The 16,860-nt window shown below is 50.8% G+C and overlaps 1 protein-coding gene across 1 annotated transcript in view; it reads left to right on the plus strand.

The window, feature by feature from the left end:
• Nucleotides 1–16,860, plus strand: part of LOC147105984 (xylosyl- and glucuronyltransferase LARGE1) — a 1,047,399-nt gene that overhangs the window by 860,821 nt on the left and 169,718 nt on the right. The window contains exon 5 of the mRNA XM_086008605.1: nt 5,034–5,138. Coding sequence (XP_085864731.1) covers nt 5,034–5,138 — 105 coding nt within the window. The remainder of the gene's footprint in view (nt 1–5,033; nt 5,139–16,860) is intronic.

The following is a 16,860-nucleotide window of genomic DNA, read 5'->3' on the forward strand; positions in this document are numbered from 1 at the left end:
CAGTTAAGTTTCTGGTTAATGGTGACCCCCCCAGGTTGTTGCTAGTGGGGGATTCGGCAATGGTAATGCCATTGACTGTCAAGGGGAGGTGGTTAGACTCTCGCTTGTTGGAGATAGTCATTGCCTGGCACTTCTGTGACGCGAATGTTACCTGCCACTTAGTAACCCAAGCCTGAACGTCGTCCAGGTCTTGTTGCATGCAGGCATGGACTGCTTCATTATCTGTGGAGTTGTGAATGGCGCTGAACACTGTGCAGTCATCAGCGAACATCCCCATTTCTGACCTTATGTTGGAGGGAAGGTTATTGATGAAGCAGCTGAAGATGGTTGGGCCTAGGACACTGCCCTGAGGAACTCCTGCAGCGATGTCCTGGGGCTGTGATGATTGACCTTCAACCACCACAACCATCTTCCTTTGTGCTAGGTATGACTCCAGCCAGTGGAGCATTTTCCCCTGATTCCCATTGACTTCAGTTTTACTAGGGCTCCTTGATGCCACACTCGGTCAAATGCTGCCTTAATGTCAAGGGCAGTCACTCTCACCTCACCTCTGGAATTCAGCTCCTTTGTTAATGTTTGGACCAAGGCTGTAATGAGGTCAGGAGCCGAGTGGTCCTGGCGGAACCCAAACTGGGCATCAGTGAGCAGGTTATTGGTGAGTAAGTGCCGCTCGATAGCACTGTCGATGACACCTTCCATCACTTTGCTGATGATTGAGAGTTGACTGATGGGGCGGTAATTGGCCGGGTTGGATTTGTCTTGCTTTTTGTGGACAGGACATACCCGGGCAGTTTTCCACATTGTCGGATTCTAACTCCATTATCATTGTATCATGCGACTATCAGGATAGTAGAAGGCGAGCTAGATGGACCTTGGTCATTTCTCGTCTAGCAATTCCTGTGTTCCTATTTTCCTATGGATCCTGCTTCATCATTGTTTCTGCTAGGGCATTCTACCCCATAACACCCTTCTGCTTGTTTAAAAAAAACTCCCTCTAACCCTCATCCTTTTGATGATGGTAAATTTATGCTCCTCTAGTTTGCTCAGTTCCCGATCAGTGGAAAAGTATTTCTCTATTTACCTTATCAAAATGCCGCATGATTCTGATCACCTCTATATTCATTTCCTCAGCCCAAGCTTCTCTAGTCTCTGACTAGAGTATTGAACTTCTTTTTATATTCGTTTATGGGATGTGGGTGTTGCCGACAAGGCCAGCATTTATTGCTCATCTCTAATTGCCCTTGAGAAGGTGGTGGTGAGCTGCCATTTCAGAGGGCAGTTAAGAGTCAACCACATTGCTGTGGGTCTGGAGTCACATATAGGCCAGACCGGGTAAGGACAGCAGATTTCCTTCCCTAAAGGACATTAGTGAACCAGATAGGTTTTTATGACAATCCAGTACTTTCATGGTCACCATTTTTATTCCAGTTTTTTTTTTAATTAACTGAATTTAAATTCCCCAGCTGCTATGGTGGGATTTGAACTCACGTCTCCTGAGATCATTAGTCCAGGTCTCTGGATTACTAGTCCAGCAACATAACCACTATGCTACCATACCTCCATTCGCTGCACCATCTCCATGACCTTGATATCATTCCTAATATAGGTGCCCAAATCTCCGTGCCCGATGCTAACTGCAGTGGTTAATAATGGTTGGATACTAAGGCCTAGAAATTCAGTGGCCTGCGCCACCAGTTTGTGCCCAAAGAGGGCACTCAGAGGCTTTTGCGCCACTGGCCACACCTACCGCGATATTTAGCGGGGCGCTAATGGCGGCGTTAGCCTGTAGCGCTGCGCCGCCACCAATGACGTCATCGGTGTGCGCAGCGCCCCGCTATCGCCCCGATGGCCATATTTGGTCGCGCCCGCCTCATCAGCGCCGGCCGCAAATAGCCACCGGTACACAGGGGCCTACCTGTGGCGGTAGTGGCGCTAGTTAAGGTGGAGGTGCGGCCGTCCGCTTTTTCGGCGCCCGCCTGCCCGCACCTCCGTCCCCGGCCTCCTACACCCCCCCCCGCCCCCCCCCCCCCCGCGGCATTGCCGGCTGTTTCACGAGAGCCCGGCACTTCTCCTTGGTGCCGCGCTCATTTGCCAGCACTCGCGAGCGGGGATCGCGCTGTTGCAGGCACCTCCCCCTTAACAGTGGGAGGAAGGCCTGCAGTACCGCAGCCTGCCGTGCCGCAGCGTGTGGCGCTGCGGCCCTTAGTGCGCCGATATTCAGTTTCAGCGCCCCAAGCGGGGCGCGGGAAGCCTCGTTTAGCGGCCCGCTTCCATTTGGGGCGCAGAAACTGAATATCCAGATGGCGCAAGTGGCTCCGCACGCAGCGGTAATTCCGGCGCCCAGGCGAGCTTGGCGCCCCAAACTGAATTTTTAGCCCTAAGTCTGTGTTGAGTTAACCGATCTCAGACAAAGTGTTCTTGAAGTGGGCTTCAACTTCACTGGGGTGGAAGAGCCTGCTGAACGCTGTCCAAGTGACCTTTCTTCCATCTGTGTGTGCATGTGTGATTGCCGAGGATAGGTTCAGGTTTGCTACGATGCCCCAACAGTGGAATAGCCTGTGCACTGCCTCCAGCTTCTCGGAGACCAGAAATAGACACAGCACTCAAGGTGGGGTCTGAACAGAGCACTACACAGTTTGATCATGACTGCCTCTGGCTTGTCGTCTACTGTTTTGGCTGTGTCCTTCGACGTTCTATTGGTTTTGTTGTTTACTGAACTGCGTCGATTGAGCATCAAGTCTACTCAGACCCCGAGGTCTCTTTCAACTTGATCTTTTCCTATTTCAGCACCATTCATCGACTACCTGTGTCACCCATTTTTCCAGTTGATGTGCAGTACTGTGCAATTTTCTGCATTAAATTTCATCTGGGATGGTTGAGGCTACCTGCATATTTTGTCCAACTCATTGTGATTATTGTGCTGGTTCCTTCGATTCCACTGCTATTTGCCAATGTAAATGAAATCGTACAATTTTAAAGGAACAGAGAGACCAGGGGTTGACCTACATCTTTGAAGGTGGCAGGATAAGTTGAGAAGGCTGTTAAAAAAAACAGACGGGATCCTTGGCTTTGTAAACAGAGGAATAGAGAACCAAAGCAAGGAAGTTATGGTAAACCTGTATAAAACACAGGTTAGGCCTCAGCTGGAGTATTGTGGCCAATTCTGGGCATCACACTTTAGGAAGGATGTCAAGGCCTTGGAGAGGGTGCAGAGGAGATTTACTAGAATGGTACCAGCGATGAGGGACTTCAGTTACCTGGAGAAGCTGGGATTGTTCGTCTTAAAGCAGGGAAGGTTAAAGGGAGATTTAATAGAGATGTTCAAATTCATGTATGTTCCAGGTGAGGAGTTTGCCCTCTGAGTCACTATCATGGATCAGATACAGAATGTCCTAAGTGGATGCTGAAACTTCCTCAACACTGGCTTAATTTCAATTGCATCAGTCAGAACAGAAATCCCAACTGAACCAGTGTGACAGACCCATTTACACCAAACACCCTGATTGCTTTTGTGGTCAGCTGGGTGTGGGGATTGGGTTCAGGGCCTGACTAAGACTGATCTCGTGTGCTGACCAACAACCGGGTGGCACAGTGCTTTTTAGATACAGCCCAGACAGACGAGGTGACGGTGCACTCTTTCAGATCGTTAGTGTTATAACGAGGGTTACTGTGCAATCTTTTTCACCTATAGCGCCTGGGTCCCAATCCAGACTATTCACAGGGACCAGACCTTCAGCCTCCGATGAGGATCTCGGTTTTACTTGCTCGTAGTCGTATCATTAGTTTTTTCACCTTGGTCTGGAAGGGAACCGCGACTAAGTTAAATGTTTCTCTCTCAAAAGACCGTTGATGATCCTGTGTAAAGCAGACGTAGTTCATATGTTCGTACGTAGTTCATCTCAATCTGCTTGAGTCACTGTCGAACCACAGAGGTAAACTACCCTCATGCTTGAGTCGTCCAATACAGGAATATAAACGCACGGTGCAGGAATTGGAAAAGGCACAGTGATGCCACCCGTGCTTGTTTGGGGCTGAGATATTTTGCTGGGTCAAGCCATGAAGAGCTCTGTGAACGCGGCTCTATCTGACCTGGGAATGGTTGTTGGTGTCGAGAGGGTATCAGGTCCTTCTTTACAGGCTTCAGAGAAATGTAAAAGTAGGACCATGTACCTCCAGACTAAAACCTTGCAGAAGTTTCTTCTTCAGTCGTGTGTAGTAATCCCCCAGCTCCATGCACTGGGTGACTGGATATGACAGTGGTAGCAGGCTGCAGGAGTTAATAAGACAAGGCCAGCCTTTTCAATCTGCTCCCAGTCACAGTGCCACAATCTCACCAAACCAAACATGGCTATCACTCCACACAATCCGGGACTACGTGTACTTCAATAGCATATAATCTCCCCTGATCAATAAACCAGCCAGGAGTCATCAATCACACTAAATCACAGCTCTTTTGATCAAAGATGCTCATTAGGGTGTAGGGTAGCATCACTGAGCAGCTGTGGTCATGCTAGCTTTGAATAATTCAGCAATGAGATGCTCAGAGTGAGGATGGGCAGCCCCATCCCACGTGGGTGAAAGAAAGAAAAGAAAGAACTTGTATTTATATAGCGCCTTTTCCTAAACCAGGAGTTGTAACTGTCACCCCTGCAATCAAATGACTCGGCACGGACTCGGAATCAGCTTCGATTCCTGGTCTCAACTGGGTTAGTTGATCTCGGCTAAGGCAGCATTTGGGCAATTGGCCTCAGTGCCCAGGGAGACAACATATCAACCAAGATTGTCATTGCTATCCACGTGTGGATCTGACCATACGACACTCTAACAAAAGGTAATTTACTGCTCTCACTGGGAGTAATGTAGAAAATTGGGTCATTTACCACGATCACTGTTCTCAACCTAGAAAAGGACCTTCACATAACAGAAGTCGATGCAAATATGAGCTTGCATAAAGAGACTGTCAGTGACAGAAACAACCATGGGTATGGGGTAGACTGACACAGAGTAACCCTTTCCTGCTCCCTTGTTCACAGGTCAGCAAGTCCTTGGATTGGTGGAGAATCAGAGTGATTGGTACCTTGGGAACTTGTGGAAGAATCACAGGCCTTGGCCAGCGCTGAGTCGAGGATACAACACAGGTAAGTAACTCATCAAATTATAAAACGCCAGGCACTAATTCCTTCTGCTGTAAGGCCTATTTTGTCTCCACTGGGCAATTTCCCAATCTGTCTATAATTGAAGCTAATTGGAACTGTGACATCGCACCTGTATGGATGAATATGAGCAAATGGTTTCTTTAGCATAAATCAAAAATCTAGTTCAAATGTCAGACCATACTAATTTTAGAATGAATCGATATTAGACTTTATAATTGTTATCCTAGTTTCCTCTTTAACAAGAACAAATGTAAAGTGATCTCTTGATGGCTAGCACACAGCACCATGGAGTTGCAGGGCAGAAATCCCTCCTCTCCTAAATCACCATATAGGGAATAGGCACTATGTCCCTCCCCTTCTCAAATTCCCTACACAGAGAACAGGCAGAGATATCCTTCCCCCCCCCCCCCACCCCTTTCCCAAATTCCACATTCAGGAATTAAGCCGAGATTCCCGCCTCTCCTTTCCCAAATTCCCCATGAAGGGAGTAGCCCACTTCATCTGGTAAGGTGGCAAAATGGAGTGTTCCTCAGAGACCAACTCCTACCTGCTGATGTCCTGTGTAAAAACCAGCACCAACTTTGGTGAATGACGCAGCCACGTCAAGCAGAGCAGTTGTGACGGTTTCTTTTCTTTACAGTTTCTGAACACAATTGGCATACTTTGTAAAGAAGAAAAGAAGACCTGCATTTCTACAGCGACTTTCTTGACCCCCAGGGCGTCGCAAAGCACTTTACAGCCAATTTAGTACTTTTAAAAAAGTAGTCACTGTTGTAATGTGGGAAACATGGCAGCTAATTTATGCACAGCAAGCTCCCACAAACAACAGTGTGATAAATGACCAGATCACCTGTTTTAGTGAGGTTGATTGAGGGTTAAGTATTGGCCAGGACACCGGGGAGAACTCCCCTGCTCTTCTTCGAAATAGTGCCGCGGGATCTTTCACATCTACCTGAGAGAGCAGGCGGGGCCTCGGTTTAACGTCTCATCTGGAAGACGGATGGTGTGTGTAATATCAAAAACCGGCATCCTCCAACAACAGCTTATGTAGCCTCTTTAACACACAAAAACAAACCAAGGAGATTGGGAATCAGCAAAGAAGAGAGAGTTTAGGAAACGGAGTCTGGCTGAGGAGAAGTGTTCGGGGAAGATTTTTAAATGTTGAAGGGGAGGTGAAAAGGTCAAGGAAGAGAGTTTGAGAAAGCAGGATAAATGTGAATGAAGGTTCTATCAGCAATAGTGGGAGCAAAGGAGGAGGCAGTGAATAAAAGGAAAGAATTGGAGGGGAAGAACATTGCAGGAGGGGTGTAGGACTGGAGGAGCTTGCAGAAGTGGTTGAGAAGGGTTTTTTGACAAGAATAAAGATTTTAAATTTAACATATTGAGGGACAGGGAGCCTGTGGAGGTCAGTGAGGATGGGCTGATGGATGAATAAGACCTAGCATGGGATGAGACAAAAGCACTGAAGTTTTGGATGAGTTGGAGTTTATGAAGCAAGGAGGATGAGGGACTGGCAATGGGGGCATTGGAATAGCCAGGTCTGGAGGAGGGATTTCAGCAGAGAAAGGCTACCTTAAACTTCACACACACCAACACCAGACCATACACACCAACACCAGACCACACACACCAACACCCAACCACACCAGACTAGACACCAACACCCAACCACACCAGACTACACACCAACACCCAACCACACCAGACCCCACACACCAGGACCCAACCACACCAGACCCCACACACCAGGACCCAGCCACACCAGACCCCACACACCAACACCCAACCACACCAGGCTACACACACCAACACCCAACCACACCAGACCACACACACCAACACCCAACCACACCAGACTAGACACACCAACACCCAACCACACCAGACCACACACACCAACACCCAACCACACCAGACCACACACACCAATACCCAACCACACCAGACTACACACACCAACACCCAACCACACCAGACCACACACACCAACACCCAACCGCACCAGACCACACACACCAACACCCAACCACACCAGACCACACACACCAACACCCAACCACACCAGACCACACACACGAACACCCAACCACACACACCAACACCCAACCGCACCAGACCACACACATCAACACCCAACCGCACCAGACCACACACACCAACACCCAACCGCACCAGACTACACACACCAGGACCCAACCACACCAGACTACACACACCAACACCCAACCACACCAGACCACACACACCAACACCCAACCACACCAGACTACACACACCAACACCCAACCACACCAGACCACACACACCAACACCCAACCACACCAGACTACACACACCAACACCCAACCACACCAGACCACACACACCAACACCCAACCACACCAGACCACACACACCAACACCCAACCACACCAGACCACACACACCAACACCCAACCACACCAGACCACACACACCAACACCCAACCACACCAGACCCCACACACCAGGACCCAACCACACCAGACCACACATACCAACACCCAACCACACCAGACCCCACACACCAGGACCCAACCACACCAGACCACACACACCAACACCCAACCACACCAAGCTACACACCAACACCCAACCACACCAAGCTACACACATAACTATCCAAGTGTTGTGTCCAGTGTTGTAGCTTTTGGAGATTTTTCTGTTTAATGATAAACCCAATGTGAACTGATCTGTTCCACCCATGGGATGTATATGGTTGTGCAAGCTGACTGGTCTCACTATAATATGACACCAGCTTCACTACGTAACAGCCATCACATAAAACTGACAGTAAACCAAAATGTTCTGGCCCAAGTTTTCCACTTCAGGGCTCCTAGCAAACACCAGGAGCACATATTGGCAAATTCTGTACTCCCAGGCCGTGATTTTCTAGCCATTAATTTGATTATTTGGAAAATCACCGGCCGGGAGTTTGGCATTTTCTGATCTGTATTCCTGGTGTGTACCAAGAGCACTGAAGTGGAAAATCCGAGCCTTATCATTCAGACACAAAACTCGAGTGACACCGGGCCAGTTTGTTCGTTGTTGGTAGGTTTCTCTATAAATTGGCACCCACCAGAGCCACTAATATTCAAGTTCTAATTTTTTTTTATTTTTTGCTCATCAAACTGGAGAATGTTAGAAATAAAAACAGAAAATGCTGGAAATACTCAGCAGGTCAGGCAGCATCTGTGAAGAGAGAAAGAGTTAACGTTTCAGGTCGATGACCTTTCGTCAGAACTGGAAAAAGCTGGAGATGGAACAGATTTTTAAGCAAGTGGAGGGGCGGGGAAAGGGGGGAGGGGAGGAAGGAACAAAAGGGAAGGTCTGTAGAGGATGTTAGTGCTGGGGAATGGAACAGCATTGAGGCCAGGTACAACATGGGTTAGATACTTGCACACAAGCACTCTGCCCCAGCAACATGTCTCAAATTCAACCTCAGAAAAGCAGCAATGGGACACTTTCTATTCAACCCCCCCTCCCCCCACACTCGGAGCTGGATTGAGACTGCCCAAATTACAGGTAGCAGACAGAGATTTTCATCTGATCAGGCTGGGTCAGATTGGAACCCAAGCCTCGGGTGAAAGCACAGTCTCTAATCAACTGCACCACCCTCTTCCCATTATTTTCAAGATACTTTTATTGATTTCACTGTGAAAGAAATACCAAGATAAAAATACAAAACAAGCGATTAACCCGTATTAAGATCGGCGACAATTACAGAGGGTGTAGCAGTTGTATATTGGCATCAAGTTGCTTCTTTTAGCACACAGAAAAGGAATGGGAAGGACAGAAGGAAATAACTGCAATATATATTCACCAGCAGTAACAACAGGCAGTAAGATGAGATGCACGTCATGCTTTGAGCCAATAAATCAGTCTTGATGGATGGTTATAGAACTAGAATATCTTGAGAGTCTAAATAGAAGAAATGAGAGTTGATGGATCTGGAATGACTAGGAGGGAGAAATTCCGTACCTTAGCGCCACTGGTTAGTGCAGCGTAATGTCAAAAAAGCGGCGGCCGCCACTCTTCCGCCAGCTGGTGGCGCCCTCCATTTTCAAAGTCCCAGTAGCGCTGCCGTTCTGAAATTGCGCCCTGCAAAAAAAAAAAGGCGGAGTGGTGACATCAACTTAACGTCACCACGGTGGACTTGGACCATAGCACTGAGTTCAGCGCTGGGTCCTAAGCACGCCAGGTAAACCCAGCATGCAAGCAGAGTGACAGAGGCGCTGTCAGCACTTCTGAAAGGGACACACACGTCTTTCAGGTAAGTTTGCATTTTAAACGTTTGGACTTTTTTTTTGATTTTATTGAAGTAGTGACTTGCTGCAATAGACGTTAAAAGATCTATAAGTGTGTAGGGGGTGCTGCTGGTGCTTGCAAGGCCAGAAAATGCTGGAAATACTCAGCAGGTCAGGCAACAACCGTGGAGAGAGAAACAGAGTTCACGTCTCAGGTTGAGATGTTAGCTGACTTGCTGAGTATTTCCAGCATTTCATGCTGACATTTCAGATTTACAGCATTCACTCGCAGAGGAAGAGGAAGACACAGAAGAGGAAGGAACCGAGGAGGAGGAATCAAACGGAAGGATGCATCCCAGACAGCCCCTTTCTGACTGGGATATCCGGGATGGAATCATCCGCCTGTGCTCCCAGTGACCACAACCCCAATTCCCCTTTCATCATTAGTCCCGCACCTTACCTTCCCTCTGTTACTGACCATCACGGTGCCCTCTTGGCCACGATGCTGAAATAAAAGCCACCACAAAGCAAACTTTCCAATCCAACTTTATACATCTATCCATCCAATATGACAACAAAAAAATCAACTCATCACTTGTATGCATTCTCTTGGTGACTGTCTTGTGTGTGCCTTTGCCTATCCTACTGATGTCATGCAGTGCTACCCCAGTGGCTGCAGCAGGGCTGGTAGAAGGCTGCTGACTTTCAGTGGGGGAGACTGCAGATGGCCTGCTGGTCAACCTCGAGGAACTGGTGGCTGGGAGTGACAGTGTTTCTGTTTCTTCGTCTTCTTCTTCTTCACTCTCCTCTCCCTCTTCTTGGCCAACCACTGGCTGGACAGACTGCATTTCTTGGGTGTATGAAATGACGAAGGCACAAGAGTGGCGTTGTGGTGAGGAGAGGGCAGGAAAGCAATAGGTTCATACCAGAAGGAGGATAATGTATGAGGCTACCAGTATCTTGTATCCTTTCAGCCCCGCCGCTGGCCAAGGGCTCAGCCATGCCCCTGCAAAGAATAGCCTGCACCGTCTCTTCGAGGTGAGGCTAGAAATGGGAGATGTGCCTCGCGATTGGTGCAGATTTTTGGTATGTGAGTGATTTGGGGGGGAGTCGTGCATTGAGCAGTGTGTGAGGCTAATGATGCAGTTGGTAGGAGTCGGCTTTTGAAGATGCATTCACTGACCTTGACCACTCGTCTGAGGCCATGAAACTTCTTTGAGCACTGGAGCCAGGTGGTAGGGGTGACACTGCTGGCAGTGACTGCCTCACTCATATAGTTTCATTTTTTTTTTTATTTGCTTATGGGATGTAGGCATCGCTGGCAAGGCCAGCATTTATTGCCCATCCCTAGTTGCCCTTGAGAAGGTGGTGGTGAGCCGCCTTCTTCAACTGCTGTAGTCCGTGTGGTGAAGGAACTCCCACAGTGCTGTTAGGTCGGAGTTCCAGGATTTTGACCCAGCGACGATGAAGGATCAGCGATATACTTCTAAGTCAGGCTGGTGTGTGATTTGGAGGGGAACTTGGAGGCGGTGGTGTTCCCATGCGCCTGCTGCCCTTGTCCTTCTAGGTGGAAGAGGTCGCGGGTTTGGGAGGTGCTGCCGAAGAAGCCGTGGCGGGTTGCTGCAGTGTATCTTGTAGATGGTACACACTGCAGCCACAGTACGCCGGTGGTGGAGGGAGTGAATGTTTAAGGTGGTGGATGGGGTGCCAAGCAAGCTGGCTGCTTTGTCCTGGATGGTGTCGAGCTTCTTGAGTGTTGTTGCAAGTGTAGAGTATTCCATCACACTCATTACTTGTGCCTTGTAGACGGTGGAAAGGCTTTGGGGAGTCAGGAGGTGAGACACTCACCGCAGAATACCTAGCCTCTGACCTGCTGTTGTTGCCACAGTATTTATGTGGCTGGTCCAGTTAAGTTTCTGGTCAATGGTGATCCCCAGGATGTTGATGGTGGGGGATTCGGCAATGGTAATGCCATTGAATGTCAAGGGGAGGTGGTTAGACTTTCGCTTGTTGGAGATAGCCGTTGCCTGGCACTTCTGTGACGCGAATGTTACCTGCCACTTATTAGCCCAAGCCTGAACATCGTCCAGGTCTTGTTGCATGCGGGCATGGACTGCTTCATTATCTGAGGAGTTGTGAATGGCACTGAACACTGTGCAGTCATCAGCAAACATCCCCATTTCTGACCTTATGTTGGAGGGAAGGTCATTGATGAAGCAGCTGAAGATGGTTGAGCCTAGGACACTGCCCTGAGGAACTCCAGCAGTGATGTCCTGGGGCTGTGATGATTGACCTTCAATCACCACAACCATCTTCCTTTGTGCTAGGTTGTGGCAGAACCACTGAATGACTCTGGCTGACTGTATATAATTCCCTTTAACGATGTTCTAACACCAGCCTAAACCTGTACCATTGTGTTAGGCATTACTGTGTTTTGTATATAGAGTTTGCATGTATGGGGCGTGGCCCCTTTAAGAGCGCGGGAAAATGCGGGCAAATGTGATGATGTCACGTGGAGTCTCTGATCAGTAAAGACCTGTTTGCTTGTTCCCTGGTTTCAATCTCAGTTATTTATAGGAATTCGTCAATTCCTACATTGGTGACCCCATTTTTGTGAACGTTTTCACAAAAGAAGAACACAGCATGGAAGCAAACGCTGTGTCACTGAAGCTGCCACAGTTCTGGGAGCAGCAAGCGACCTCGTGGTTTATTCAGGTCGAGGCCCAGTTCGCCCTGCGGAACATCGATGCGGTTCAGACCAAATACCTGTATGTGGTCTCCGCACTCGACAGCTCTACCGCCTCTCGGATCGTCAGCCTCCTCGAAAACCCCCCAACGGAGCGCAAGTATGAAACCCTCAAAGCGCGGTTACTGCAGGTTTTCGGGCTCACAAAATCGGAGCGCGCCCGTCGATTACTCGCGATGCCCGGCCTCGGGGACTCCAAGCCTTCAGAGTTGATGAGCCAAATGCTCTCACTCCTGGGCTCAGAACCGGAATGTTTCCTGTTCCGAGAAATTTTCCTCAGCCAACTGCCTGAACAGGTGCAAGCTGCCCTGGCCAGATCTGAAATCGTGGACTGTGCAACACTCGCTGCGGAGGCTGACAAAATTTTCGTTGTAACTCGGCAGTACTGCGCCGCCACGAGGCACCCATCCCCCGCAGATGCCACCCCAGCTCGTCAGCCTGCTGGGCTGTGTTTCTACCACGCGCAGTTCGGCGCGAAGGCGAAGCGTTGCCGCCCTCCCTGCAGTTTTCCCCCCAAAAAAACCAACCAACTGCTGCGATCACCGAGGAACGGGTCTAACGGGCACCCCGCGGCCACGATGGCGATCGGCAACGCGGGAAAGTTGCTCTTCATCACCGACACTCTCTCCGGTCGCCGTTTTCTGTGCGACACCGGAGCGCGGTGCAGCATTTTACCCGCGTCCACCCTCGATGTGCAGACGGGGAATCACGGCCCCACCCTTGAAGCGGCCAATGGCGGAGCAATTCGGACCTTCGGCAGACGGCGAGTTGAGGTGTGCTTCGGGGGGCAACGCTTTCACTGGGAGTTTGTTACGGACAAAGTTTCCCAGCCCCTCCTCGGCATGGATTTCCTGTGCGCCAACAGCCTCCTAGTTGACGTCAGGAACCGGCGGCTGATCAATGCAGCAACTTTTAATTCTCTTCCATGTTACCGCAGTAACACTACGTCATGCACCGTCTCCTGTGTGTTCCCGACTCCTGATGAGTTCGGCCGCCTGCTCGGCGAATTCGCCGACCTGACAAGACCCACGTTCTCCTCCTCGGCCACGAAACATGGTGTGGAACACCACATCACCACCAACGGCCCCCCGGTCTACGCGCGGTCCCGGTGCCTGGAACCTGGCAAGCTGGCGGTCGCAAAGGCGGAGTTCGCAACCATGGAACGGTTAGGGATTATTCGCCGGTCGAATAGTTCCTGGTCTTCACCCCTCCATATCATCCCGAAGCCTGGCGGCGGATGGCGGCCATGCGGCGACTATCGACGCCTTAACGATGCCACCACTCCTGATCGGTACCCGATCCCCCACATTCAGGATTTCTCTGCCCATTTGGCAGGGAGCACCGTGTTTTCAAAAGTCGACCTCGCCCGGGGCTACCACCAGGTCCCGGTGCATCCACAAGACGTCCAGAAGACCACAGCCATCACTCCGTTCGGCCTCTTCGAGTTTCTACGAATGCCGTTTGGGTTAAAGAACACCGCCCAGGCTTTCCAACGCCTGATGGACTCCGTGCTGCGGGACCTCAAATTCCTCTTCATCTACCTGGACGATATTCTAATTGCCAGTCCTACTAAGGAAGAACATACCTGTCACCTACGCACCCTTTTTCGACGCCTCAGCCAACACAGCCTGATTATCAACCCGGCCAAGTGTCAGTTTGGCCTGCACCAAATCGATTTCCTTGGGCATCGCATCACCTCAGAGGGAGCGGTTCCTTTACCTTCAAAGGTGGAGGCGGTGACATCTTTTCCATGCCCGCAGAACATAAAGGCCCTGCAAGAATTCCTAGGCATGGTAAACTTTTACCACCGCTTCGTGCCTAAGGCGGCACTGCTCATGCAGCCCCTGTACGAGGCCCTCAAGGGCAAGACTGGCAAGAACCCGGTAGACTGGACGGATGACATGGCCTGAGCGTTCGCCGACACCAAACGCGCCTTAGCCAACGCGACTATGCTGGCGCACCCGCTGCCAGGAGCCACCATCGCCCTCACCACCGACGCATCGGACTATGCAGTTGGTGCCGTGCAACAGCAGTGGGTGAACGGGACGTGGCAGCTGTTGGCATTCTTCAGTCGTCAACTACGGCAGAACGAGAGAACACATAGCACGTTCGACCGGGAGTTGCTCACCCTTTATCTGGCCATCCGCCATTTTCGGTTCCTGCTAGAAGGACGTCCTTTCACCGCCTTTGTGGACCATAAGCCGCTAACCTTTGCAATGGCCAAGACCGCCGAACCGTGGTCAGCCCGACAGCAGCGTCAACTGACCTACATATCCGAATTCACCACGGATATACAGCACGTGTCCGGTAAGGACAACCTGGTGGCAGACTGCCTCTCCCACGCGATCGTCAATACAGTTCATTTGGGCATCGACTACACCCTCATGGCAGCGGACCAAGCCTCAGACCCGGAAGTCCAAGCTTACAGAACGGCCATCACTGGCCTCCAGTTGGCCGACGTCCAGTTCCATTCGGCAGGTACCACGCTGTTGTGTGACGTCTCCGTACAGGATCCTCGCCCTGTCGTGCCGGTCGTCTGGCGCCGCAAAGTGTTCGACGCCATACATGGGTTGTCACACCCTGGAATGAAGGCTTCTCAGAAACTGATGTCAGCGAAATTTGTATGGCACAGCATGCATAAAGATGTCCGCGACTGGGCCAACACCTGCGTGGTCTGCCAAAAGGCCAAGGTACAGCGCCACATCAAAGCTCCGTTGGCCACCTTCACGGTTCCGGAGCGACGGTTTGACCATGTCAACGTCGACCTGGTAGGACCACTTCCACCCTCCCATGGTTTTTCACACATCCTGACCATGGTGGACCGCACCACCAGATGGCCGGAGGCGGTCCCCCTGTCATCCACTACTTCGGCGGACGTGGCCAGGGCGTTCATTTCCTCCTGGATCGCCCGTTTCGGAGTACCTGCAGATATTTCATCAGACAGGGGACCGCAGTTTTCCTCCGAACTGTGGAATGCAGTGGCCCAAGGACTCGGTGTCAAATTACACTGCACCACAGCCTACCACCCACAGGCGAATGGCCTCTGCGAACGCTTCCACCAGTCAATGAAAGCCGCCCTGAGTGCCAGTCTCCAGGACGCTGGATGGGCAGACAAGCTACCGTGGGTCCTGTTGGGCCTTCGCACGGCCCCCAAAGAAGACCTTCACTCTTCATCAGCTGGTGTATGGTCAACCGCTGCGAGTCCCAGGGGACTTCCTACCAACATCGACAGAGCCATGGTCCGCATCTGCTCAGCATACTGGTCACCGAGAGGCGGCCAGATGTTTCGCACCGGTACCCACTTCGCACCACGGGCTGCAGAGGTCACACGTTCCCACGGGGCTGCACAAGGCTGAATATGTTTTTATTCGCCATGACGTGCATAGGGATCCGCTCAAGGCCCCATATACCGGTCCCTTCCGCGTGTTGGAGGCAGGAGACAAAACCTGCACGGTAGATGTTGGTGGTAAACCGGACCACATTTCGGTCGACCGCTTAAAGCCAGCACATTTGGACCTCGACCGCCCCGTCGAGAGAGCACAGCCGCCGAGACGGGGTCGGCCACCCATCGTTGTCACCGCAGACCAAATGCACCCGCCCGCCAGCCGCCCAGCAGCCTCCGCCTCGAGAGTACTGGAGTCGTTCTGACAGGCTCGTCAGACCCCCTCACCGTTTGACTTTGTCCGTTAAAGCGAATTCTGGGGGGGCGCATGTGGCAGAACCACTGAATGACTGGCTGACTGTATATAATTCCCTTTAACGATGTTCTAACACCAGCCTAAACCTGTACCATTGTGTTAGGCATTACTGTGTTTTGCATATAGAGTTTGCATGTACGGAGCGTGGCCCCTTTAAGAGCGCGGGAAAACGCGGGCAAACGTGATGACGTCATGTCGCAAGCCATGGGGCTGCACAGGCAGTCCTCGTGGAGTCTCTGATCAGTAAAGACCTGTGCTTGTTCCCTGGTTTCAATCTGTTATTTATAGGAATTCGTCAATTCCTGCAAGGTATGACTCCAGCCAGTGGAGCGTTTTCCCCCTGATTCCCATTGACTTCAGTTTTACTAGGGTTCCTTGATGCCACACTCGGTCAAATGCTGCCTTGATGTCAAGGGCAGTCACTCTCACCTCACCTCTGGAATTCAGCTCCTTTGTCCATGTTTGGACCAAGACTGTAATAAGGTCGGGAGCCGAGTGGTCTTGGCGGGACCCAAACTGGGCATCAGTGAGCAGGTTATTGGCTTAATAAGTGCCTCTTGATAGCACTGTCGATGACACCTTCCATCACTTTGCTGATGATTGAGAGTTGACTGATGGGGCGGTAATTGGCCGGGTTGGCTTTGTCCTGCTTTTTGTGGACAGGACATACCTGGGCAGTTTTCCACATTTTTGGATAGATGCCAGTGTTGTAGCTGTACTGGAACAGCTTGGCTAGAGGCGCGGCTAGTTCTGGAGCACATGTCTTCAGCACGATAGCCGGGATGTAGTTGAGGGCCATAGCCTTTGCTGTATCCAGTGCGCCCAGCCTTTTCTTGATATCGCGTGGAGTGAATCGAATTGGCTAAAGACGGGCTTCTGTGATGGTGGGGACCTCGGGAGTAGGCCGATATGGATCATCCTTCTTACTGGAGGGCCTCCTGGCTCCTGTGGGTCTTGCAGTGTTGATCCCCTGCACAAAGCTGGAGTGCTGCGTG

Source organism: Somniosus microcephalus, chromosome 16 (genome assembly GCF_052327205.1).
Source record: "Somniosus microcephalus isolate GS21.2 chromosome 16, FLI_Smic_1.0, whole genome shotgun sequence".
Lineage (NCBI taxonomy): Eukaryota > Metazoa > Chordata > Chondrichthyes > Squaliformes > Somniosidae > Somniosus > Somniosus microcephalus.